This window comes from Rhinoderma darwinii, chromosome 2 (assembly GCF_050947455.1).
Source record: "Rhinoderma darwinii isolate aRhiDar2 chromosome 2, aRhiDar2.hap1, whole genome shotgun sequence".
Taxonomy (NCBI): Eukaryota; Metazoa; Chordata; class Amphibia; order Anura; family Rhinodermatidae; genus Rhinoderma; species Rhinoderma darwinii.
This window is the reverse complement of record NC_134688.1, coordinates 61,972,224-61,998,779: the sequence shown is the minus strand read 5'-3', so window position 1 is coordinate 61,998,779 and position 26,556 is coordinate 61,972,224. Positions and strand designations below refer to the sequence as shown.

The following is a 26,556-nucleotide window of genomic DNA, read 5'->3' as shown; positions in this document are numbered from 1 at the left end:
TACAAGAGACTGAAAAAAAAGATCAAGTCACTCCCAAGCAGGGGTGTAGCTAAAGGCTCATGGGCCCCGATGCAAGAATTCTTACTGCCCCCCCCCCCCCCCGCAAACTTCTCATGGCCGACGGTCCGCAGCTTTCAGCTGCATCGCTGGGTCTCCTAAGTGACCCAACAATGCAGCACTAGCAGCCAGGGGCGTCACTAAGGCTGGGTTCACACACCCTATTTACGGACGTAATTCGGGCGTTTTAGCATTGAATTACGTCCGAAAATGCGTCTCAAAAGCGTTGGCAAACATCTGCCCATTCAGTTGAATGGGTCTTACGATGTTCTGTGCCGACGGTCATTTTTTTAACGCGCCGCTGTCAAAAGGCGGCTCGTAAAAAAGACAGTATCACACATGATAGGATTAGATACACAGCTCAGCAGACAGTATCACACATGATAGGATTAGATACAGTGGCTCAGCAGACAGTACCACACATGATAGGATTAGATACAGTGGCTCAGAAGGCAGTATCACACATGATAGGATTAGATACAGTGGCTCAGCAGACAGTATCACAAATGATTGGATTAGATACACAGCTCAGCAGACAGTATCACACATGATTGGATTAGATACAGGGCCCAGCTCGCTGACATTGCGGCTCCAGCGCTGGACCCAGGACAGGTAAGAATAATAATTTTGCTTCTTTATGTGTTACTGATTATTTTTGTGTGTTTGTGTTTTTTTACAGGTTCGGTTGTTGGACTTCGGATACGAGGACTTCTATGACGGCGTTTTTTTTTATTCTCAATAAAATGGTTAATGAGGGTTGTTTTTTTATTTCAATAAAATATTTTTTCTATGTGCTTGTATCTTTTTAAACTTTATTATCACCGCATTAGTAATGGCCGCTGGCTGATTGACAACCTCCATTACTAAGGCGAGGCTTAATGTTAGCAGGTGCAGAGGCTACACTAATCCCCATTATTACCCCGGTACCCACCGCCACCAGGGGTACTGGGAAGAGCCGGGTACGAACCAGTACCCGACCATCTGTAGTAACGGGCAGGCACCGGGGTGGCCGCAGGCTGGTAGTATTAGGCTGGGGAAGGCCAAAAACAGTGGCCCATCCCACCCTGGTAATGCTGCCTGCTGCTGCTGTGTTGCATCTGGCTGGTTATGAAAATTGGGGGGGACCCCACATCCTTCTTTCCAATTGTTTTTTTTTTTTTTTAAATGACGTGGGGTCCCCCCCATTTTTCATAACCAGCCAGATGCAACACAGCAGCAGCAGGCAGCATTACCAGGGTGGGATGGGCCACTGTTTTTGGCCTTCCCCAGCCTAATACTACCAGCCTGCGGCCACCCCAGTGGCCGACCATCACTACAGATGGTCAGGTACTGGATCGTACCCGGCTCTTCCCAGCACCCCTGGTGGCGGTGGGTACCGGGGTAATAAAGGGGGTTAGTGTTAGCCGCTGCACCGGCTAACACTAAGCCCCGCCTTAGCAATGGACGTCGTCAGTCAGCCGGTGGCCATTACTAAGGCGGTAGTAATATAGTTTAAAAAAAACCACAAAGACATAGAAAAAATATTTTATTGAAATAAAAAAAAAAAACACAACCCTCATTAACCATTTTATTGATAATAACAAAAAAGCTGTCATCGAAGTAGTCCTGGAATCCGACGTAGTCCAACGACCGAACCTGTAAGAAAACACACAAAAAATTATTAGTAACACATGTGTTAGGCTTAGATACAGGGCCCATGTGTGATACTGTCTGTGGGACCCTGTGTCTAAGCCTACCACAACGTAGGCTTTGATACAGGGTCCAGCAGACAGTAATCTTATACAGTATAAGATTACTGTGTGCTGGGGCCCTGTATCTAAACCTACAGTGTGGTCGGCTTAGATACAGGGCCCAGCAGACAGGATCACACATGGGCCATGTATCTAAGCCTACCATGTGATTGGCTTAGATACAGGGCCCAGCAGACAGGATCACGCATGGGCCATGTATCTAAGCCTACAGTGTGGTAGGCTTATAAACAGGGCCCACCAGACAGGATCACACATGGGCCATGTATCTAAGCCTACCATGTGATTGGCTTAGATACAGGGCCCAGCAGACAGGATCACACATGGGCCATGTATCTAAGCCTACCATGTGATTGGCTTAGATACAGGGCCCAGCAGACAGGATCACACAATCTGTGATCCTGTCTCATGGGCCCCCTAAGCCTGCTACATCGTAGGCTTAGGGGTTGTGCAGTCCCTAAACATTGATGGCCTATCCTCAGGATAGGCCATCAATAGCTGATGTGTCTCTCGGGACCCGCAAATCAGCTGTTTTGAAAGGGCCGCAGCACTCGTACGAAAGCTGCTTCCCCTTCATTTCACTACTCGCTCACACTGTGAATCGCCGACACGGATTCACAGTGTGACCGGAATGAAGTGACAGGAATGAAGGGGAGCACCTCTCGTACGAGTGCTGCGGCCCCTTCAAAACAGCTGATTGGCGGGTCCCGGGAGTCGGTCCCCGTCAGTCAGGGCTAACCTTACCTTCCTCTTCGGCCGCGGCGGGAGTTCTGTCGTCTCGATGCTGTGCGCGGCGCATAGCGCTGTGACGTCATGCGCTGCGCACAGCGCCTGACGTCAGGACCTCCGCTGCCATCCGGAACCAGGAAGGTAAGTAAAGTATGTTACTATAGTAACAGGGGCCCGCGGCCCGAGTCACTATAGTAACTTTTTATTGATGTGGTGCGGGGGGCCGTGGACCCCCCTGGCTTCGGGGCCCGGTCGCAATTGTGACCGCTGCGACCCCTATAGCTACGCCAGTGCTCCCAAGCATATAGTGATACAAATGACCCTCAATATGGGGGAAACTTGGTGACCATCTTTTCTTTAGGAAAAATATGCTTACCAACTCCTGTAGCTGAAAGATGTCGATTTGCATAACAACCGTATTTATGAGTGAAATCATCCAGTTTAGGACAACGTGGTTGGACTTGATAATTAAATCTTGATTCGGTGGCCAGAGGCTGAGGGACATCTTTCCTCCAGTTTGGAGATGTATCAATAGCATATTTAATCTGGTAACCTGTAAGTAATATCACATAGCAGAAGAAGATGAAAAAATGAACAATTAATGAGGGTATTGTCTGATAATACTGTACTAAAGCAGAATCAGCAAGGCCTGCTCTCTAGGTGTATTGCTTTAATACAACAATCTAACCTGGTGATGACCACGGAGTGTGGTCCTGGGATTTAAATCCGCACCATTATTAATAACCAGTGCAAGTTTCCTTGCCTGTTTTGCAAATGGACATGAGCAGCTTAAAGAGGCTCTGTCACCAGATTTTGCAACCCCTATCTGCTATTGCAGCAGATAGGCGCTGCAATGTAGATTACAGTAACGTTTTTATTTTAAAAAAACGAGCATTTTTGGCCAAGTTATGACCATTTTTGTATTCATCCACTTCTCTTCCGAACGCCCAGCTTCTGGCAGTGCAGACAGCGTGTTCTCGAGAGATCACGCTGTGACGTCACTCACAGGTCCTGCATCGTGTCAGACGAGCGAGGACACCGGCACCAGAGGCTACAGATGATTCTGCAGCAGCATCGGCGTTTGCAGGTAAGTCGATGTAGCTACTTACCTGCAAACGCTGATGCTGCTGCAGAATCAACTGTAGCCTCTGGTGCCGATGTGTCCTCGCTCGTCCGACACGATGCAGGACCTGGGGAAGTGACGTCACAGCGTGATCTGCCAGAAGCTGGGCGTTCTGAAGAGAAGTGGATGATATTTCTCGTCAGAATGCCCAGCTAGTAAAAGAAGTAAAAACGCCCCGATGTACGCACATAATACACGCCCAGTTGGACTTTTACTTTTCAACACGTCCAGTTGTACTTTTGCAAGCCTCATTTGCATAAATACAAAAATGGTCACAACTTGGCCAAAAATGCTCGTTTTTTAAAAATAAAAACGTTACTGTAATCTACATTGCAGCGCCTATCTGCTGCAATAGCAGATAGGGGTTGCAAAATCTGGTGACAGAGCCTCTTTAAGTGTACTGCTATCATAGACAGCCGGAGACCCTAGAGAAGACAGAAGCAGTTTATTATCGCTTATGTCTTCCCTATTTGTGCATACACAATGCTCACAGAGTGCTGTGTATAGTTGCCGCTGCCTCTACTGAACGTGACATTAACATGACCGATCACGTAATGGTCTGGCATAATAGACTATGATCATATATGACTCTCACCACAGAGGTCTTATCTCCTATCTATGCCCTGGTCACAGTATAAAACTGCATAGTAAAAAATAAATATAACATTTGTATTTTTCAGAGGTCAACCCTACCCATAGCCGGCGCCAATTACCTGAAACTATACAAGTCATACATCAAAAGGATCCCATAAATGTAAATACATTATTTATTTTAATGTGTATTTATGAAATAAAAAATTAAAGAAATATACATTTAAATGGTAACTAACCATTCAACAAACTTTGCATTAATCAAGTGTACAGTATATAAGAAACTTTGTAATATATCTTATTATAGAAAAATTCCTCTTCTCCCCCTCACTGCTGATCATTCCCTCTCAGTTCACGGCTAAAATTTGTATTCAGAGATAGATTATCAATTCACTGAGGTATCAAGAAACATGCTGCCCATAAATGTCTAGGGAGAGGGAAGGGGGAGGAGGGAGCAGGAGCAGAGTGAGGGAGAGGCAGAGACACACAGAGACGCTGCTGCAGCTTCTAGCAAGTGTTCTCTCTCACCCAATTCCTTACTAACATTACACTACTCAGTACTGACGTATAATGTCTTCCATGTTGCTGCAGCTTTTATACATGTGATAGATAGAGATAGGAGAGCAGGATTCTCCTCTTCTATGTGTGCAGTGTATGGGAGACAGCACAGCAGTTAGGCTCACAACCGCTAACTCTAATAAAACTGAATCACTGGAATAATGATAGAGCTTTATAAAATATAACTTTTACTTCATATTGTTTAAAATAATGTGCAAAACATACACACAGGACAAATTTAAAGGCTAAAAATGTGCTCTCTTTTGTGAGAGAAAACTGACATTCTGTACGTTTTGTGCAGAGTAAATGCAACTGACATTCTGTACGTTTTGTGCAGAGTAAATGCAAAGCTCCAAATATTACTGCATAAAGGAGGAGGTTTTTTCAAAGGTATATTTTGGGGTAATCCACCCCCCTACCCATTCTATAGTGTGTCCAAGTCCATCTTGATCCTGTAGCTGGGGACTGGGAAACCTCCTATTTTCCTTTTATATGTGTCCAGGCAGATAATGCTGTTCTCCCGACGCGTTTCCTTGTGGCCAAGATTCTTCAGGGGAGTTTAGGCCAATTAGCCTCTATGGTCAGAGGCTTTGGAGCAAGAAAAAAGATAAATCCTATGCAGTGGCAAAGAAAGTTAAGTGCATCTGTTCCCACGATGCTGGGATAAACGCCTGTCACGGCGTGTAACGTCCTCCCTCACATGTGTAAGGAGTCCTCTATTTATCTCAGGAGATCCTCCCCACCCCTATGACGTATCTGTGGGTGTGTTCATGAGTAGCAACTGTAGCGATGTCAACAAAGGAAAAAACCTTCCAAAAGAAGGCAGATATCCATGTCTGCATGAGCAGCACATAGCTCCTCCCACCAGGGCCGACAGCCAATGAGTTAGTGTGTCCTGCAGTATCAAACACGAAAGAATTTACAAGCTCATACACTGGCAAAAACTATAAAATCAGAGACTTCATTAATTGTAGTTCCAAAAATGTAGTGTACAAAATCACCTGTAGCTGTCCCATGGATTATATAGGCAAAACTACCAGGGAATTTAAAAAGAGGGTTTTGGAACACCTAGGGGACATTGCGAACGATAGGGATAAACCAGTAGCCAGACATGTACATCTAAAACATGGGGGAGATGCAAAATGCCTCAAATTTTTTTCTTGCTCCAAAGCCTCTGACCATAGAGGCTAATTGGCCTAAACTCCCCTGAAGAATCTTGGCCACAAGGAAACGCGTCGGGAGAACAGCATTATCTGCCTGGACACATATAAAAGGAAAATAGGAGGTTTCCCAGTCCCCAGCTACAGGATCAAGATGGACTTGGACACACTATAGAATGGGTAGGGGGGTGGATTACCCCAAAATATACCTTTGAAAAAACCTCCTCCTTTATGCAGTAATATTTGGAGCTTTGCATTTACTCTGCACAAAACGTACAGAATGTCAGTTGCATTTACTCTGCACAAAACGTACAGAATGTCAGTTTTCTCTCACAAAAGAGAGCACATTTTTAGCCTTTAAATTTGTCCTGTGTGTATGTTTTGCACATTATTTTAAACAATATGAAGTAAAAGTTATATTTTATAAAGCTCTATCATTATTCCAGTGATTCTTTACTAATTCTAAATAGAGTATTTATGCTATAAAAAACCTTTGGTGGAAGGAATAAAAATACCACCTGACATCAATTCTAATAAAACTGAGAATTAGGTGAAATTCACACGAACGTGTGCGTTTTGCAAAAGCAAAAAACGCAGCATTTTGCGCGCGTTGCAGTTCCGTGTGTCATAAGTGTTTGGTGCGTGGCTGCGTGATTTTCGCGCATATGCCATACTTATGACACGCGGTTTTGATGTTTAGAAAAAGAAATGAAGGAGGTGCTTTTATTTTTCCCTTCATTTCTTGATCTACTGTTGCGCGAATCATGCGCAGCCCACGGAAGTGCGTCCGTGTGCTGCGCGTGATTTTCACGCACCCATTGACTTCAATGGGTGCATGATGCACAAAACACGCTCAAGTATAGGACATGTCGTGAGTTTTACGCAGCGGACACACGCTGCATGAAAATCACGGACTGTCTGAACGCCCCCATTGAGTTACATTGGTCCGTGCGACGCTCGTGTAAATAAGGCCTTAGAGATAGAGCCTGCAGAGGGGAAAACTGCTAAATAATGCAGAATACAAGTTATATAAGGGCCAGAAATAGTGTTATTACTTATGTACACACACAGCCTATTCTGAAAAGTTACCTGAAAATGAAACAAAATGTTTTTGCACAATTTAGGCCCAATGCACAAGGAACGTGTTTTTGCGGCCGCAATTCACCCGCAAACCTGCATGTGAATTGCGGCCCCATTCAATTCTATGGGCCCATGCACACGACCGTGTTTTCCACGGTCCGTGAATTGCCCGGGAGCCTGGACCGCAAAAAGATAGGACATGTCTTACTAAGGCTCATTGAAATGAATGTACACGGCCATATGCACGGCCCACAGAATACACTCTGTGGCCATCCGAGCCACAAATCATGGGCCGTGCGTACCACTACGGTCGTGTGCATGAGTCCTTACGCCTAATGAAATGACGAAATAATACTATAAAAATGATATGAAACAAACAGCCCTAAAATTGTTTCGGTAGCCCCACAAATAAAAACATTAGGGCACTGAAACCCCTATATGGTGTTTTTTTTCGTTATGCAAACTTTGACTAGAAGTCAAGAAATATATAATGTGTAAAACTGACAGTAGAGGGGGAACTTTGTGCTGCACATAATTTATGTTTAAAATGCCTTGTGGTAAAGATTATAAGGGTGACGTGCGGTCAGAGAAAGGGCGGGTCGTCACTTCTCTTACTGATAATTGTTTACTATTTCTCACAACAGGTGAAGGAATTAAAGGGGAAGGTGTCACGAAAAAAAAAAAAATTGTATGTTATTGCTTTTAGTATGTCATTAAAATAAATTTTATTTATTTGTGTTTTTGTGGTGTACTTTTTTCTTTTTTCTTTCTTTTACTTCTCTATGGGGGCTGCCATTTTTTTTCATCTCTGTATGTGTCGATTAACGACACATACAGAGATGGAATACGGCACATACATCCCCATAGAGAATGCGAACGGGAGCCGTTCCATTCACTATGGTGTACGCCGTCTGTGTGGGAACGTAGCATGCGCCGCTCCCACACAGACCAAAAGGAAGGTCTTCGGCAGAGCGACATCCAGCGCCATTTTCATGTGGACCGGAAGCCGCGGCCGGACAGTAAGACGACTACTTCCGGTCGCGGCTTCCGTCCATATGTTCAGAAGAAAGGACTAGGAGCGGAGGCAGCGGCGGCGGCGGCAGGAGCAAGTAAGTTATGTTTGTGTATGTGATGTGTGTGTATGTTCGTGTTATACTGTGTGATTACCACTGTATCTAATCCTCCTAATTCGCTCAAAAAATGACGGCACACAGTGTAGGAGGTTTGAACATTCAACCCCTTCCTTTTCCTGGCACTAGCCAGGATAATGTAGGGGGGATTGTTTGAGGAAACTAGAGCGAGTGTGTCTTCTCCAATTTTGCAGCATAAAGCAATGAGGTTGCTTTACCACATGCCAATGCTGCAATTTTGGGAATTGCTCCCTCTAGTGACCAGCACATGGAAATGTTATGAATTAGAATCTAATTTATAATATTTCCTGACTTGTGAAAAAAATTAAAAAATTAGAACAATGTGTAATCATTTATATACTAACTATAACAAAAAAAATAATAATAATTTCTAGCGACACATTCCCTTTAAACAGCAGGTTGAGAACCAACGAGTGTACTATCTAAAAAATAGAAATAGCGCATAGCTAAATATTCACAGGCCTATGGTTCCGGACAGGAACACAGAAACCTCCTAAACTGTGCCGCCACAAGTACCTCGATAAAACTGTACCTGACACAGATGCCTACATAACAGTGCACCTGCCTCGGATGCCTCCTAAACTGTGCCTGCACACAGGTGCCTCCATAAAAGTGTACCAGACACAGGTGCCTTCATAACAGTGCACCGGGCACACGTGCCCCCATAACAGTGTACCTGCCACAGATGCCTGCATAGCAGTGTACTTGACACAGATTCCTCAATACCACTATACTTGTCAAAGATGGCCCTATAAGGCTGGGTTCACACGAGCATGTTACATCCGTAATGGACGGAACGTATTTCGACCTCAAGTCCCGGACCGAACACACTGCAGGGAGCCGGGCTCCTAGCATCATAGTTATGTACAATGCCAGGAGTCCCTGCCTCTCCGTGGAACTACTGTCCCGTACTGAAAACATGTTCAGTTTGAACATACCCTAACAGTGTACCTGCCACAGATTCTTCCATAACAGTGTACCTGCCACAGATGACTCCATAAAAATGTACCTGGCCCAGATGCTTCCATAACAGGTTACCTGCCAAATTTTCCTTAATTACACTATACCTGCTACAGATGCCTCCTATAATAGTGTACCTACCACAGAGGCTTCCATAACAGTGTACCTGCCACAGATGCTTCCATAACAGTGTACCTGCCACAGATGCTTCCATAACAGTGTACCTGCCACAGATGCTTCCATAACAGGGTTCCTGCTACAGATTCCTCAACTACACTATACCTGCCACAGATGCTTCCATAACAGTGTACATGCCACAGATGACTCCATAATAATGTACCTAGCCCAGATGCTTCCATAACAGGTTACCTGCCAAAGTTTATTCAATTACACTATACCTGTTACAGATACCTCCTATAACCGTGTACCTGCCACAGAGGCTTCCATAAGAGTGTACCTGCCACAGATTCTTCCATAACAGTGTACCTGCCAGATTCTTCCATAACAGTGTACCTGTCACAGATGCTTCCATAACAGTGTACCTACAACAGATGCTTCCATAACAGGGTTCCTGCCAGATTCCTCAAATACACTATACCTGCCTCAGATGCCTCCATAACTGTGTACCTGCCACAGATGCATTCATAATAGTGTACCTGCCACAGATGCCTCCATAACAGTGTACCTGACACAAATTCCACAATAACACTATAAGTACCTGCTAAAGATGCCTCCTATAACAGTGTACCTGCCACAGATGCCTCCTATAACAGTCTACCTGCCACAGATGCCTCCTATAACAGTATACCTGCCACAGATGCCTCCATAACAGTATACCTGCCACCTTAACAGTGTACCTAGCCCAGATGCTTCTGTAACAGGTTATCTGCCACATGTTCCTTAATTACACTATACCTGCCACAGATGCCCCTATAACAGTGCACTTGCCACAGATGCCTCCATAACAGTGTACATACCACACATATCACTATACCAGCCACAGATGCCCCTATATTAGTGTACCTGCCACAAATGCCTCCAAAACAGTGTGCCTGCCAGCAATGCTCCAATTGTCAATACCCCAGATGTCTGCCTGCCACAGATGCCCAATGCTGACTTATGGCACTTGCTCGGACAGATGCTCAGGAATGGCTTTTGACCAAAGCTCTCGGATTCCAGTGTTTGGGATGCAACCTCCTGAACAGAAGAAGCAGAGAGCTTCCTGAGTTTAGATTGTTTTTCAATTGAAGCTAAAAATCACAAAAAGTGGTATCCCATTTTCTGGCAGTAAAGAGCAAAGAAATCAGCTTTACCTACGGTGGCAACCTTCTTTAGAGAAGGTTCCTGACATATAACTACAGTGGATATAAAAAGTCTACACATCCCTGTTAAAATGCCAGGTTTTTGTCATGTCAAAAAATCAGTACAAGATTAATCATTTCAGAACTTTTTCCACCTTTAATGTGACCCATAATCTGTACAATTCCATTGAAAAACAAACTGAAATCATTTAGAGGGGAATAATAAAAATAACAAAACTACAATAATGTGGTTGTATAAGTGTGAACACCTTCTTATTATTGGGAATGTGGTTGTGTTCAGAATTAGCCAATCACATTTAAACTCATGTTAAATAGTAGTCAGTACACAGCTGCCATTATTTAAAGTGATTCTGAGTGACCCCATAAAAAGTTCAGCTCTTCTATTAGGATTTTCCTGACATTTTCTTTGTTGCATGTGACAGCAAAAGCCATGGTCCGTAAAGAGCTTACAACACAGCAAAGGGATATGATTGTTGAAAGGCATCAGTCAGGAGAAGGTACCAAAGAATTTCCAAGGCATTAGATATACCATGGAACACAGTGAAGACAGTCATCAAGAAGTGGATTACACTTGGCACAACAGTGATATTACTAAGAACTGGACGTCCCTCAACACTTGATGAAAAGACAAGATGAAAATTGGTCCGGGGGGCTACCAAGAGGCTTACAGCAACATTAAAGGAGCAGCAGGACTTTCTGGCAGGTACTGGTTGTGTAGTGCATGTGACAACAATCTCCCGTATTCTTCATATGGCTGGGCTGTGGGGTAGGGTGGCAAGACGGAAGCCTTTTCTAGCAAAGAAAAACATCCAAGCCCGGCTATGTTTTTCAAAGACCTACATCAAGTCTGCCAAAAGCATGTGGGAAAACGTGTTATGGTCTGAAGAGACCAAGGTTAAACTTTTTGGCCATAATTGCAAAAGGTAGGTTTGCTGCAAAGCCAACACTGCACATCACTAAAAGAACACCATACCCACAGTGAAGCATGGTGGAGGCAGCATTATGGAGCATGGCGGAGGCAGCATTATGGAGCATGGTGGAGGCAGCATTATGGAGCATGGTGGAGGCAGCATTATGGAGCATGGTGGAGGCAGCATTATGGAGCATGGTGGAGCCAGCATTATGGAGCATGGTGGAGGCAGCATTGTGCTTTGGGGCTATTTTTCTGCAGCTGGAACTGGGGCTTTAGCCAAGGTGAAGGGAATTATGAACAGTTCCAAATATCAGTCAATATTGGCACAAAACCTGCAGGCCTATGCTAAAAAGCTGAAGATGAAGAGGAATTTCACCTTTCAGCACGACAACGACCCAAAGCATACCTCCAAATCAACAAAAAAATGGCTTCACCAGAAGAAGATAAAAGTTGTGGGATGGCCAACCAGAGCCCAGAACTTAATCCCATTGAAACTCTGTGGGGTGATCTGAAGAGGGCTGTACACAGGAGATGCCCTTGCAATCTGAAAGATTTGGAGCGCTTTTGCAAGGAAGAGTGGGCAACGATTACCATGTGCGATGTGCCATGCTGATAGATTTTACCCAAAAAGACTGAATGCTGTCATAAAGTCAAAGGGTAATTCAACAAAGTATTAGTTTAAAGGTGTACATATAAATGAAACTAGATTATTTTTGTTCTTTATTTTTATTTTTCCACCCTAAGGCCTTATTCAAACGTTTTTTTAACGGCCCGTGGATAATGGGCGTCAAAAAATAGGACATGTACTATTTTTTGCCGTTTTAACGGCCTGACGACCCCATAGAGGTCAATGGATCCGCTTTTAACGGCTGTGAATACATGTAACAACCGTTAAAAACTGATCTGTGACATGGGGATTGGCAAGGGAACTACTAGTTTCTGCGGCTCGATTACATACTCTCCAGGTGTGGTCTCTCGTCTTCACCGGTTCTGCGAAGGTGACGTGATGACGTCATCGCATGGCCTTCGCAGATCCCGTGAAGACGAGAGACCACACGTGAAGACAAGCTGGACATTGATGAAAATTTAGAGACACACTGATGCAAAATGGCCATGAAAAACTGACAGTTGATCAGTTTTTAATGGACATTTTTTTTCACTGTCGTGTGAATATAGCCTAAAAGATTTACATATCTTTTTCAATACAATTGTACAGATAATAGGTGACATTAAAGGTGGAAAAAGTTCTGAAATTATACATCTTGGACTGACTTTGTAACATGACAAAAACCTGGCATTTTAACAGTGGTGTGTAGACTTTTTATATCCACTATATATATACCAGGTATGAGTCTATGAGGGTGTAAAGATTTCAAATCACAACTTGTAGTATTTTAATCCCTTCCCGCTGTGGCCACTTTTGACCTTCCTGCCAGAGCCTTATTTTTCAAATCTGACGTGTCACTTTAAGGAGTAATAACTTTGGAATGCTTTTACCTATCGAAGCGATTCTGAGAGTGTTTTCTCGTGACATATTGAACTTTACCTTAGTGAAAAAAAATTAGTAGAAAAATTCAATATTTATTTATGAGAAACACCAAAATGTAAAGAAAATTTGCAAAAATTTGCAAAAATTAGCATTTTTCTAAATATAAATGTATCTGCTTGTAAAACCGATCGTAATACCACACAAAATAATTACTAGTTAACATTTCCCACATGTCTACTTTATGTTTGCATCGTTTATTGAACACCCTTTTATTTTTCTAGGACGTTACAGGCTTTCGCAGCAATTTTTCACATGTTCAAGAAAATTTCAAAAGGCTGTTTTTTCATAGACCAGTTCAGTTCTGAAGTGGTTTTGAGGCAACTATATATTAGAAATCCCCCATAAAACACCCCATTTTAAAAACTGCACCCTCAAAGTATTCAAAACAGCATTTAGAAAGTTTCTTAACCCTTTAGGCTTTTACAAGAATGAAAGCAAAGTAGAAGTGAAATTTACAAAACATTTTTGCAGAAATTCATTTTTAATTAATCTTTTCTGTTTTACAAAAGAAACTAAATGCAATATTTATTGCCCAGATTCTGCAGTTTTTAGAAATATCCCACAAGTGGTCCTAGTGTGCTAATGGACTGAAGCACAGGCCTCAGATGCAAAGGAGCACCTTGCGGATTTTGGGGCCTTCTTTTTATTATACTATATTTTAGGAACTATGTCAGGTTTGAAGAGGCCTTGTTATGCCAAAACAAACGAAACACCCCCAATTTTGGAAACTATACCCCACAAGGAATCAATCTAGGGGTGTAGTGAGCATTTTAAACTCCCCGGTGTTTTATAGATTTTATTAGAATTTGGACGTGAAAATAAAAATGTTTACATTTTTCCACTAAGACGTCGTTTTAGCTAAAAAAAATCTATTTCCATAAGGAATAAAGAAGAAAAAGCCCCCCAACATTTGTAAAGCAACTTCTCCAGAGTACGGAAATATATCATATGTTGTTATAAACTGTTGTTTGGGCGCACGGCAGAGCATAGAAGGGAAGGTGCGCTATTTGGCTTTTGGAGCGCAGATTTTGCTGGATTTGTTTCTTGGCACCATGTCGCGTTTGCAAAGCCCCTGTGGGACCAAAACAGTGTTTCATAGATTGTATTAGAATTGAGCAGTGAAAATAAAAATATATATTTTTAAGATGTAGCTTTAGCTAAAAAAAAATAATTTTCTCAATAATAAAAAGGATAAATAAAACACCCCAACATCTGAGCATTTTGACCCCACAGGTGTTTCATAGTTTTTATTAGAATTGGGCAGTGAAAATACCAAAAAAGATGTAGCTATAGCTCAAAATGTTTAATTTTCTCAACAAATAAATGTGAAAAAGAACCCCAACATTTGTAAAGCAACTTCTCCCGAATACGACAATACCCCGATATGTGATCATAAACTGCTGTTTGGGCACACAGTAGGGCTCAGAAGGGAAGGAGCGCCATTTGGCTTTTGAAGTGCAGATTTTGCTGGATTGGTTTCTGGTTGCTATGTCACATTTGCAACGCCCCTGTGGAACCAAAACAGTGGTATTCACCTAGGGGTGTAGTGAACATGTTAACCCTGCAGGTGTTTTCCAGAAACTAGTGTGCACTCCATGTTGCAGAGTGAAAATGGGAATTTTTCCATAGATATGCCAATATGTGGTGCCCAGCTTGTGCCAGCATAACAAGACGATCTCTAATTATTATGCTGTGTGTCCCGGTTTTAGAAACACCCTACATGTGGCCCTAATCTTTTGCCTGGAGGATCGACAGAGCTCAGGAGTGAAAGAGTACCATGCGAAATTGAGGCCTATTTTGTGACCCCATTTTGGAAACTACACCCCTCAAGGCATATATTAAGGGGTGTAGTGAGCATTTTCACCCCACAGGTCTTTTCCATAAATTATTGCGCTGCGGATGGTGCAAAGTAAAAACAGCAATTTTTCCCTAGATATGCCATTTCAGTGGCAAATATGTCTTGCCCAGCTTGTGCCACTGGAGACACACACACCAAAAATTGTTAAAAGGGTTATCCCTGGTTTGGCGATGCAATATATGTGGAAATAAACTGCTGTTGGGCACACACTGGTGTTCAGAAGGGAGGGAGCGGCATTTGGCTATTGGAGCGTGGATTTTGCTTGGTAGTAGTTTTGTTTGGAGTTTTACTGGTATTTCAGTTTATAATGTGGGGGTACATGTAAGCAGGGCAGAGTACATCAGGGGCATAGTCAGGTGGTATAATAATGGGGTAAAATAATCCAAAGATGTGTGTTACACTGTGAAGAATCCTTTCTGCACTGGGAATTTTTCTGGGAAGTGTTGTCCTGGTATAATACGGGCACCGTCGCTTCCAGCAGATATGTTTGGGCCCCCCTCCCCTTCCTGGTTCCCTAAGTTTAAGGCCTTGATAAATTGCCTCTTGAAACATAAGAAATGTTCCCCTCGGTCCTGCACAACTGCATATTTTTCTTTCCTGACGTTTTGGAGTCTTAACTTATTTAATTTTTTTATAGACGTAGTGGTATGATGACTGTTTTTTTGCGGGAAGAGCTGTAGTTATTATTGGTACCATTTTGGGGTACATGCAACTTTATCACTTTTTATCCTTTTTTTTGGGATGCAAGGTGACCAAAAAACAGCAATTCTGGCATTGTTTCTTTATTTTTTTATATAGCGTTCACCACGCATCATAAATTACATGTTAACTTTACTCTGCGGGTCAGTCCGATTCTGGCGATACCTAATTTATAGCACTTTTTCATGTTTTACAACTTTTTGCACAATAAAATAACTTTTGTAAAAAGAATGTATTTTTTTCTGTCGCCAAGTTGTGAGAGCCATAACTTTTACATTTTTTAGTCGACGCTGCTGTATGAGGGCTTGTTTTTTGCAAGACGAGCTATAGTTTATACAGCTACCATTTTTGGATACATGCGACTTTTTGATCACTTTTTATTTTCATTTTTGGAATACAAAGTGACCAAAAAACAACATTTCTGGCAATGTTTTTCGTTTTTTTTTTTTTTTACGGCATTCACTGCGCGGGATAAATAACATTATATTTTTATAGTTCAGGTCGTTACAGACGCGGTGATACCATATATGTACGGTTTATTTATTTTTTTCAATAATAAATAACTTGATAAGTGAAAAAGGTCGATAGTGTTTTATTTTAAGAACTTGAAACTGTTATTTTATTTTTTACAACTTTTATTTTTACTTTTTTTTAGTCCACTAGGGGACTTGAAGGTCCAACTGTTTGATTGCTGTTCTAATACATTGCACTACCTATGTAGTGCAATGTATTAGAACTGTCAGTTGTCCCTTAATGTAATGCCACTGTTAACAACGATAAAAGCCAAAGTAGAGGCGTGGAATAAGTTACCGCTATCGGCTCTGGGTAGGACGAATCTGATTAAAATGATCCTTATGCCCCAGGTGCTGTACGTCCTACATAACTCCCCGGTATGGATCCCCAAATATTGGTTTAGGAGGTTGCACAACCTTTTTAGGGACCTAGTATGGAAGAAGGGGGTACCCAGAATTAAACTGAAGAAACTACAATTGCCTAAAGAGGAGGGAGGCCTGGCGGTGCCCAATGCTTGGGTGTATTATTTAGCTGCCCAATGTCAGCATTTCTGGGGGTGGGAGCAGGAAGAGACATGGGGGTCCAGTGCGCGCATCCTATCATATCTGGGGGGGGGGGGGAGAACCCGTTGGCAGGACTGGAAGCGCACAGCTATAAACGGATGGCGAGTACCAGACCCACTCTGCTTCTCATACACAAGGTGTGGTGGCAGTGCAAGCAATTGCTGGGGATGGGAGAGTGCACTAAATATACACCACTCTGGAGGAATGCCTATCTGGGGGAATTGGGTAAATTGGAAGGGATGCAGGGGTGGGAGCAGCAAGGCATAATACGATTGAGTCAGTTGTACGAGGGAGGCATACTCAAATCCTTTCAGCAAATAAGGGAGGGGTTTCAGCTGTACTCCCGCATGTTCTATCAGTACCTGCAGATTCGGCACGCTGTGCAGACACAAGCGGCCAGTGTAGACATGGCAATACATGCCGCGGGAGTGTTGGAACATATTGCAAAAGCAGTAACGTCAAAAGGATTAATTTCATTGGTTTATCGCAGGTTATTGGCGGAACATCTGGGGGATCCTATGGCACCAGTGAAAGCTATATGGGAGAGGGATGTGGGTCCTATCCCGACAGACCACTGGGAGGCGGTATTGGCAGCAACATGTACTCTGTCCATTAATGTAGCACAACGAAGATCGCAGTTGTTTCTGATACATAGGGTGTATAGGACCCCGTGGGTGCTGAAACAAATGGGATTAAGAGCAGATGCCAAGTGCCCTAGGTGCCCGGAGGAAAAAGCAGACATCCTCCATATGTTCTGGACATGCGGGAGGTTGGGGATTCTGTGGACGGAAATATCGGAGCTAGTGGGGAGAGTGTTTGAGGTACAGATTCCATGGGATCCTGTGGTAATGCTGCTAGGGTATGTTGGGGATTTGGAGGGGGATAGGATGTCAGGTTTGGCAATCGCTAAAATACTATACCAAGTTAGGAAAGGAATAGCAAAGCACTGGCTGGATGCGGAGCCACCCTCAAAACAAGAAATCATAGGGGCACTTAACTCACAGGTTCTGATGGAATATAGGATATACTCCAAGAGGGGGTCCAAGGTCAAGTTTGAAAAACAATGGGCTAGGTGGATTGATCAATCAGGGTATGCTTCTGCGGAGCTAATGACACTACGGTCACACGTTCAGGTATAGGGCTACTGACGGTGGGGTACATACGGAGAGCAGGCGTAGGATGGGGAATGGAAAAGGGGAAGAGAAGGAGATAGGATTGAAAAAGTGGTATCGAGAAGACCGGCTGGGGGGATACAAGGGGGAGTTTGGGGGAAGGGAATGTTTGGTTGGAAATAAAAAATTGGGTCTGTGGAAATTTGCTTATACAATGTATGAGAAAGTACAATGACCTGTAAAGATGTGAAGTTTGTTGAATAAAATTGAACTGATTAAAAAAAAAAGAACTGTCAGTTGTTCACTGACAGCAAGTTGCTCAGGCTCCGCCTCTGGGCGTTGCCTAATCGGCTTCCGTAATGGCAGACCAGGAGGCCATTGTAAGGCCTCCTGTTGCCATAGTAGCAGTCGGCAGCCCTGCCATCGCATGGCACGGCTGCCGATTTGCTACAAACCACAAAGATGCATCTAAGGCGTTAATGGCAGGGATCGGAGCTAGCTCCGGTTCCTGCCGTTACAGCAGGGTGTCCACTGTAACATACAGCGGACACCCACTGCTGATGATGCCGGCGCACCTTCTGACCCCCACTGATGCTGAGCCGGCGCCATCTTGCCATTAGTACCGGAAGCCTTTTAGGCCCCGCATCCGAGCAGGGCATAGGAGGCTTCAATTGATGGCAAACCGGGAGGCCAGTATCACGCACTATCACCGTGACGAATTGGTACTGCCCTTTGCAGGAACCCCTGCCCGACATCACCGTATATATACGGCGGATGTCGGGAAGGGGTTAAAGCAGCTTTGGGTGTGACTGGATAAGTGAACATAACGCAAGATCATTTTTATTTGGAAGATTATGTTCAAAAGATTAGTCATATCATGAATTATATTATATATGCTTATGAATTATGTTTAGGACAAGAGGACTCCTCCACCAGTAAGTAAAAGTAAGAATATTTCACCAGGGAATTCCACATAGTCATACACAGCTTCATAGACACGGTTTTCTAAAGGAAGGAAATTAGGCTATTAGGAGGTAGCCAAAATATTGGACATACCTCCACTGAGGACATTTAAAGCCACCCAGCACCTACCTTGTGGTGTTCCTAAATAGTCTCCTTTATATGTGGAGAGATATTGAGACCTCATTGCTCTTTGTACCTCTTCAATTGTTGGAGGTTTAATCCATGGAGAATGGCTATCCTGGGAGATTTTTTTCTCTTGATGAGGTAACTTCCAGACTGAAAAAGTCTGTTGGTAAAAAATATATCAGAGAAGAAACCTTTAATATCTTATTGGCATTGTACAGTACACCTGACTAAGAATGAGAACCTGCATGACATAAGGCTCTGTTCACATCACATTTGAGGCTTCTGTCAGAGGTATATTTAAGAAGGGTTCAGCCTACGATGTATTCTACTGCATGGCATTTGTTTGCTTTGGACAATCTCCTTTTTTGTTAGAAGGTTCCAAAGATGAGACGTTGACCACATAGTGACTTCTTGCTAGGACCCACATTGACCAGCTGTAGTCCGTGGGGGAACACGGCAGCAAGCATTTAATTACCCTTTAGCGCCACCATAGGGAAAATGAAGCATTACATAGTCCTCATTGAAATCAGTGGGCTGTGTAATGCAAGGACATGTCGGATCCTACAGAGAGAGATGCTCTTTAAGGGTTCACACAGAGTTTTTTGTAGGAGGAAAATCTGCCTCAAAATACCGTTTGGCGTTTTTTTGCCCGTGGCCATTGAGCGCCGCGGGCATAAAACACAGCAAAATACGCTTTCTCTGCCTCCCATTGATGTCAATGGGAGGTCAGAGGCATAAACACCTGAAGATAGGGCATGTCCCTTCTTTTTCCCGCGAGCCGGTTTTTCCGCTCGTGGGAAAAAAAACGCCTCCGCCTCCCAGTGAAATCAATGGGAGGCATTTTCGGCCGTTTTTTGGCGCTTTTTACGACTCTGTGTGAACTGGCCCTAAAGCTTCTCGCCTCTCTGAGCAGGGAACCCTCCTCTATTAGTCAAAACCAGAAAACTATTTTTTTTTTTTTAGGACAGCAGCTGTGAGAATTTATTTTAGTTAATATTTAATGACTGAAAGGAATAATTGCATTGAACAGGACTAGATAGACATCCTTTTAATGTCCGTCAGTGATTGCTAACTGCCTTAGGGCTCATTTAGACGAGCGTAATACTCGTCCATGTGCTGTCCGTTGAAATAACTTACAGCACACGGTCCCATTCTTTTCAATGGGGCTATTCAGACATGTGTGAGTTTTCAGACAGCGAGTGTCCGTTGCATGAAACCCACTGTATGTCCTATATAGTGCAGATGTGCACGTACGGCGAACAAAATTCTGAAGAACCTGTCGCATGGTTTGTTTGACTTATTAGTATCAAGTAAAAGTTTAGGGCACGCACATGTAGGTTTAGAGAAAGTTTTTCTCCTACTGCAGTCTTTTTTCATTTGTTTTAATCTATTTTAAATGTATTTGTATGTAAGATTTTGTTGTATGTGCAATACTCCATTGTATTTGACATTTTTCAATGTGAAGATTTCTTAAAGGAACAGTGTCACGAAAAAAAAATTTTTAACATCAGTTTGATTTTAGTCTTTTAGTAAAAACTTTTATATTTATTTGTGTGTTTGTGTTTTACTTTTTTTTATTTTTACACTTTTTCTTCCCTATGGGGGCTGCCATTTTTTACTCCATTTCTGTATGTGTCGTTAATCGACACATACAGACATGGAATACGGCAGCTACAGTCCCATAGTGAATGCGAACTGGGCCCGTTCCAACCACTATGGTGTACGCCGTCTGTGTGGGAACGGCGCATGCGCCGCTCCCACACAGTCCAAGTTGAACTGAGCGCCGTCCGGCGCCATTTTCCTGTAGACCGGAAGTCGCGGCCGGACAGTAAGATTACTACTTCCAGTCGCGGCTTCCAGACTTGTGCACTTGGAGCAGCGGCAGCAGACGGAGCGGACGGACCGGAGGGAGCGGCGGCGGCAGGAGCAGGTAAGTGATTTCTATGTATGTTCGTGTTTCAGTGTGTTTACTACTGTATGTAAACCTACTACACTGTGTGTTAGCTCAAAAAATGGTGAAACACAGTGTAGGAGGTTTGACCGTTCAATCCCCTCGTTTCTCCCGGCACTAGCCAGGATAAAGGAGGTGGGGATTCTGAGAGCTCACTAGAGCGAGGGATTTTTTTCCAATTTTGCAGCATAAAGCAATGTGGTTGCTTTACCACATGCAATGCTGCAATTTTGGGAATTGCTCCATCTAGTGACCAGCACTGGGAAAATATTATAAATTAGAATCTAATTTATAATATTTCCTGACTCGTGAAAAAAATAAAAAAAATTAGAACAATGTTTAATCACCTACACACTAATTGTTTAACTAAAAAAAAAAAAAAATTTTTTGCTAACAACACATTCCCTTTAAAGGAATTTTCTCATACTTAGAATAATTAATAAAGTACTGTTCTATTTGTTTTATTCCAGATAAGGTAATATATAGGTGGAGTATGAGTGATAGAATACATAGTGGGGGAGATTTATTAGGACTGGTATTTCATTCGCAGGTCTCAATATAAAGATAGCTGGAGTAAGATGCGCCTAATGTATTTAGAGGCGATTGCGCTTAGTAAATTAGGTGCATCTCTAGCTGTTCATGCTTTAAACTGGCATAGATTTCCAAAATAATTTATACTAGTTTCTGGCGAAAATTATAGTAAATTTGTTGGGCCACGGCACACCATGCCCCCTTTTGCTATGCCCTACCCATTTAAAAAATTCCCTCCAGTTTTCATTATTGGAAAACGTCATTAACCAAATTAACCACATATAATAACATTGAAAAGTTGGATTTTTTTAATGGGAAGTTTTGGCTATATTGCTAAGGTTTTGTAAGCAAGGTTTTTAGGTTTAGTCTAGCTTAGGTTTTAGTTATTCAAAATATGTGTGTCTACAGATCTTACGGAGACCTATGAGTTTCCATGATTACAGACAACAAACGGATCCCGTGTAGTCTGATCCTGCTATCATATTACTCCACTACCTCTGCCCCCACTTCTTACTAAAGTATACAGTATCATACAAAATAATGCATTTCCCACCAAAATCAAAGAATACAAAATATTTTAAGTCATCCTTCTTTGTCTTCTGATTTACAAGAAGTCATATACATAGCTCAAAACGAAACTTAACACTCCAAAACATAGGTATTAATGTTAAATGACGGATGTATGTGAGATATGATTCTAAGAATCTGTAGCCAATAGACTTTGGCATGCCTTAATTTTAAGGATTTGCTTGAATTGAGAAAAAACAAGGTTTATTTTTTTCTATGAGACAGCGCCAGGGGCAAGGGTGGAGAACTTTCTTGAAAGAATACTTTTTCTTCAAATATCATACAACCCCTGTGAAGATTGCTCACATAATCCTGAGGGCTGTGTACACTTCCGCAACCAGTTTGATGGCTTCAAACACATCTAAAATAAGCATATTCGCAAATAGTTTGATTTTCTTTTTAAAAAATGCTATTGTGTTGGGTATACAGCTCTTATGCAGACTGTATACAGTCCTATGTGTCTCCATAATTACAGAGTGTAGACTGATCCTGCAGTCATGTATTACTCCCTACCACCTGCCCCCTCATAGACTAGAAAGAAGAGGGACCAGAGGGAGTGAAATGACACATAACTGCACGATCAGACTACACAGGGGGGGGGGGGGTTGTAGTCTGTTACCATTGAGACGCATAGGTCTGCATAGGAGCTGTACAAACCAGGATATTTTGTATTTTAGATGCATTAGAGTAAAAATATATCGCAAAGGGCACATAGCCTTTTAAGATGATTTAGGAGAAGAGGTCCATAAATATTACAAATATTATATATATATATATATATATATATATATACAGTGAAGGAAATAAGTATTTGATCCCTTGCTGATTTTGTAAGTTTGCCCACTGTCAAAGACATGAACAGTCTAGAATTTTTAGGCTAGGTTAATTTTACCAGTGAGAGATAGATTATATTTAAAAAAAAAAAAAAAAAAAGAAAATCACATTGTCAAAATTATATATATTTATTTGCATTGTGCACAGAGAAATAAGTATTTGATCCCTTTGGCAAACAAGACTTAATACTTGGTGGCAAAACCCTTGTTGGCAAGCACAGCAGTCAGACGTTTTTCGTAGTTGATGATGAGGTTTGCACACGTTAGATGGAATTTTGGCCCACTCCTCTTTGCAGATCATCTGTAAATCATTAAGATTTCGAGGCTGTCGCTTGGCAACTCAGATCTTCAGCTCACTCCATAAGTTTTCGATGGGATTAAGGTCTGGAGATTGGCTAGGCCACTCCATGACCTTAATGTGCTTCTTTTTGAGCCACTCCTTTGTTGCCTTGGCCGTATGTTTCGGGTCATTGTCGTGCTGGAAGACCCAGCCACGAGCCATTTTTAATGTCCTGGTAGAGGGAAGGAGGTTGTCACTCAGGATTTGACGGTACATGGCTCCATCCATTCTCCCATTGATGCAGTGAAGTAGTCCTGTGCCCTTAGCAGAGAAACACCCCCAAAACATAATGTTTCCACCTCCATGCTTGACAGTGGGGACGGTGTTCTTTGGGTCATAGGCAGCATTTCTCTTCCTCCAAACACGGCGAGTTGAGTTAATGCCAAAGAGCTCAATTTTAGTCTCATCTGACCACAGCACCTTCTCTCAATCACTCTCAGAATCATCCAGATGTTCATTTGCAAACTTCAGACGGGCCTGTACATGTGCCTTCTTGAGCAGGGGGACCTTGCGGGCACTGCAGGATTTTAATCCATTACGGCGTAATGTGTTACCAATGGTTTTCTTGGTGACTGTGGTCCCAGCTGCCTTGAGATCATTAACAAGTTCCCCCCGTGTAGTTTTCGGCTGAGCTCTCACCTTCCTCAGGATCAAGGATACACCACGAGGTGAGATTTTGCATGGAGTCCCAGATCGATGTCGATTGACAGTCATTTTGTATGTCTTCCATTTTCTTACTATTGCACCAACAGTTGTTTCCTTCTCACCCAGCGTCTTACTTATGGTTTTGTAGCCCATTCCAGCCTTGTGCAGGTCTATGATCTTGTCCCTGACATCCTTAGAAAGCTCTTTGGTCTTGCCCATGTTGTAGAGGTTAGAGTCAGACTGATTAATTGAGTCTGTGGACAGGAGTCTTTTATACAGGTGACCATGTAAGACAGCTGTCTTTTTAATGCAGGCACCAAGTTGATTTGGAGCGTGTAACTGGTCTGGAGGAGGCTGAACTCTTAATGGTTGGTAGGGGATCAAATACTTATTCCTCTGTGCACAATGCAAATAAATATATATAATTTTGACTATGTGATTTTTTTTTTTATATATAATCTATCTCTCACTGGTAAAATTAACCTAGCCTAAAAATTCTAGACTGTTCATGTCTTTGACAGTGGGCAAACTTACAAAATCAGCAAGGGATCAAATACTTATTTCCTTCACTGTATATATATATATATATATATATATATATATATATATATATATATATATATATATATATATATGTATATATATATATATATATATATATATATATATTAACCCCTATATTAGTCTATGCCATTCACCATCATTTGCCTTCCATATCTTTTTTGGAAGTATTTATCACCCTCATAGATGCTAATTATGTAAATTTAGTAAGGGCACATAGTTAAGTGGATCATAGTATTGCATCGGCAGCCCTATTAGTGCCCTTCTCAAGATTGGGGGACAGCAATATAATGATGTCATATGACATCCTGTATGAGTATTGTAGACAACACATTTCTAGATTGTTGTTCCTCCTGACATCCTTTGCTGCGGAAAACCCTCCTGATTAGTGTAATGAGTTTCCATGATTACAGACTACAAACGGATCCCGTGTAGTCTGAACCTGCTATCATGTTACTCCACCACCTCTGCCCCCTCTTCTTACTAAAATATACAGTATTATACAAAATAATGCATTTCCCACCAAAATCAAAGAATACAAAATATTTTAAGTCATCCTCCTTCGTCATCTGATTTACAAGAAGTCATATACATAGCTCAAAACGAAACTTAACACTCCAAAACATAGGTATTAATGTTAAATGACGGATGTATGTGAGATAAGATTCTAAGAATCTGTAGTCAATAGCCTTTGGCATGCCGTAGTTTTAAGGATTAGCTTGAATTGAGAAAAAACAAGGTTTATTTTTTCTATGAGACAGCGCCAGGGGCAAGGGTGGAGAACTTTCTTGAAAAATTACACTACCGTTCAAAAGTTTGGGGTCACCCAGACAATTTTGTGTTTTCCATGAAAACTCACACTTATATTTATCAAATGAGTTGCAAAATGACTAGAAAATATAGTCAAGACATTGAGAAGGTTAGAAATAATGATTTTTATTTCAAATAATAATTTTCTCCTTCAAACTTTGCTTTCGTCAAAGAATGCTCCATTTGCAGCAATTACAGCATTGCAGACCTTTGGCATTCTAGCTGTTAATTTGCTGAGGTAATCGGGAGAAATTTCACCCCATGCTTCCAGAAGCCCCTCCCACAAGTTGGATTGGCTTGATGGGCACTTCTTGCGTACCATACGGTCAAGCTGCTCCCACAACAGCTCTATGGGGTTGAGATCTGGTGACTGCGCTGGCCACTCCATTACAGATAGAATACCAGCTGCCTGTTTCTTCCCTAAATAGTTCTTGCATAATTTGGAGGTGTGCTTTGGGTCATTGTCCTGTTGTAGGGTGAAATTGGCTCCAATCTAGCGCTGTCCACAGGGTATGGCATGGCGTTGCAAAATGGAGTGATAGCCTTCCTTATTCAAAATCCCTTTTACCTTGTACAAATCTCCCACTTTACCAGCACCAAAGCAACCCCAGACCATAGGTCTGCATAGGAGCTGTATAAACTAGGATATTTTTTATTTTAGATGCAGTAGAGTAAAAACATATTGCAAAGGGCAGATAGCCTTTTAAGATGATTTAGGAGAAGAGGTCCATAAATATTACAAATATTATATATATATATATATATATATATATATATATATATATATATATATATATATATATATATATATTAACCCCTATATTAGTCTTTGCCATTCACCATCATTTGCCTTCCATATCTTTTTTGGAAGTATTTATCACCCTCATAGATGCTAATTATGTAAATTTAGTAAGGGCACATAGTTAAGTGGATCATAGTATTGTATCGGCAGCCCTATTAGTGCCCTTCTCAAGATTGGGGGACAGCAATATAATGATGTCATATGACATCCTGTAGGAGGCATATAGGAGTATTGTGGACAACACATTTCTAGATTGTAGATTGTTGTTCCTCCTGACGTCCTTTGCTGCGGGAAACCCTCTTGATTAGTGTAATGAAATGTAACGATCAGCACTTAAGGGGTTGTCTGGTTTAGAAAACCCATCTTAAAACATCCTATTAGATATTTCTGAGTTAATAGGGAGCGGTCCTAAACAATTATAGGGCAGCCAATGAAAAAAATGTCTATTGTGTCCATTGTTTTCAAGCAGTACTTAATAAAGGGGTTATCCAGTCCCAAAAAATTGATGGCCTCTCCTCAGGATAGGTCATCAATATTTGATCGGTCGAGGTCCGACTCCCGGCACCCCCAGAAGTTATGGAGGTACGAGCTGCTCACAACATGAATCGCTGACACAATTGTAGCGGTGTTTCACAGTATTACAGCCTTCTCCCATTGAAGTGAATGGGAAAAGGCTGTTATTACGGGTTCTTTGTGATCAGTCTTCTGCTCCTGGTCTTGTGAAATTGAAACTTGTACTAC

At 42.1% G+C, this 26,556-nt stretch overlaps 1 protein-coding gene across 3 annotated transcripts in view; it reads right to left on the bottom strand.

Annotated features, from left to right (window-relative positions):
- Positions 1 to 26,556, bottom strand: part of TEX26 (testis expressed 26) — an 82,589-nt gene that overhangs the window by 31,704 nt on the left and 24,329 nt on the right. For all 3 annotated transcript variants that reach the window (XM_075851690.1, XM_075851687.1, XM_075851689.1), the window contains 2 exons: positions 18,779 to 18,935; positions 2,911 to 3,087 (listed from right to left, as the gene is read on the bottom strand). In XM_075851690.1, the coding sequence (XP_075707805.1) occupies positions 2,911 to 3,087; positions 18,779 to 18,935 (334 nt within the window). The remainder of the gene's footprint in view (positions 1 to 2,910; positions 3,088 to 18,778; positions 18,936 to 26,556) is intronic.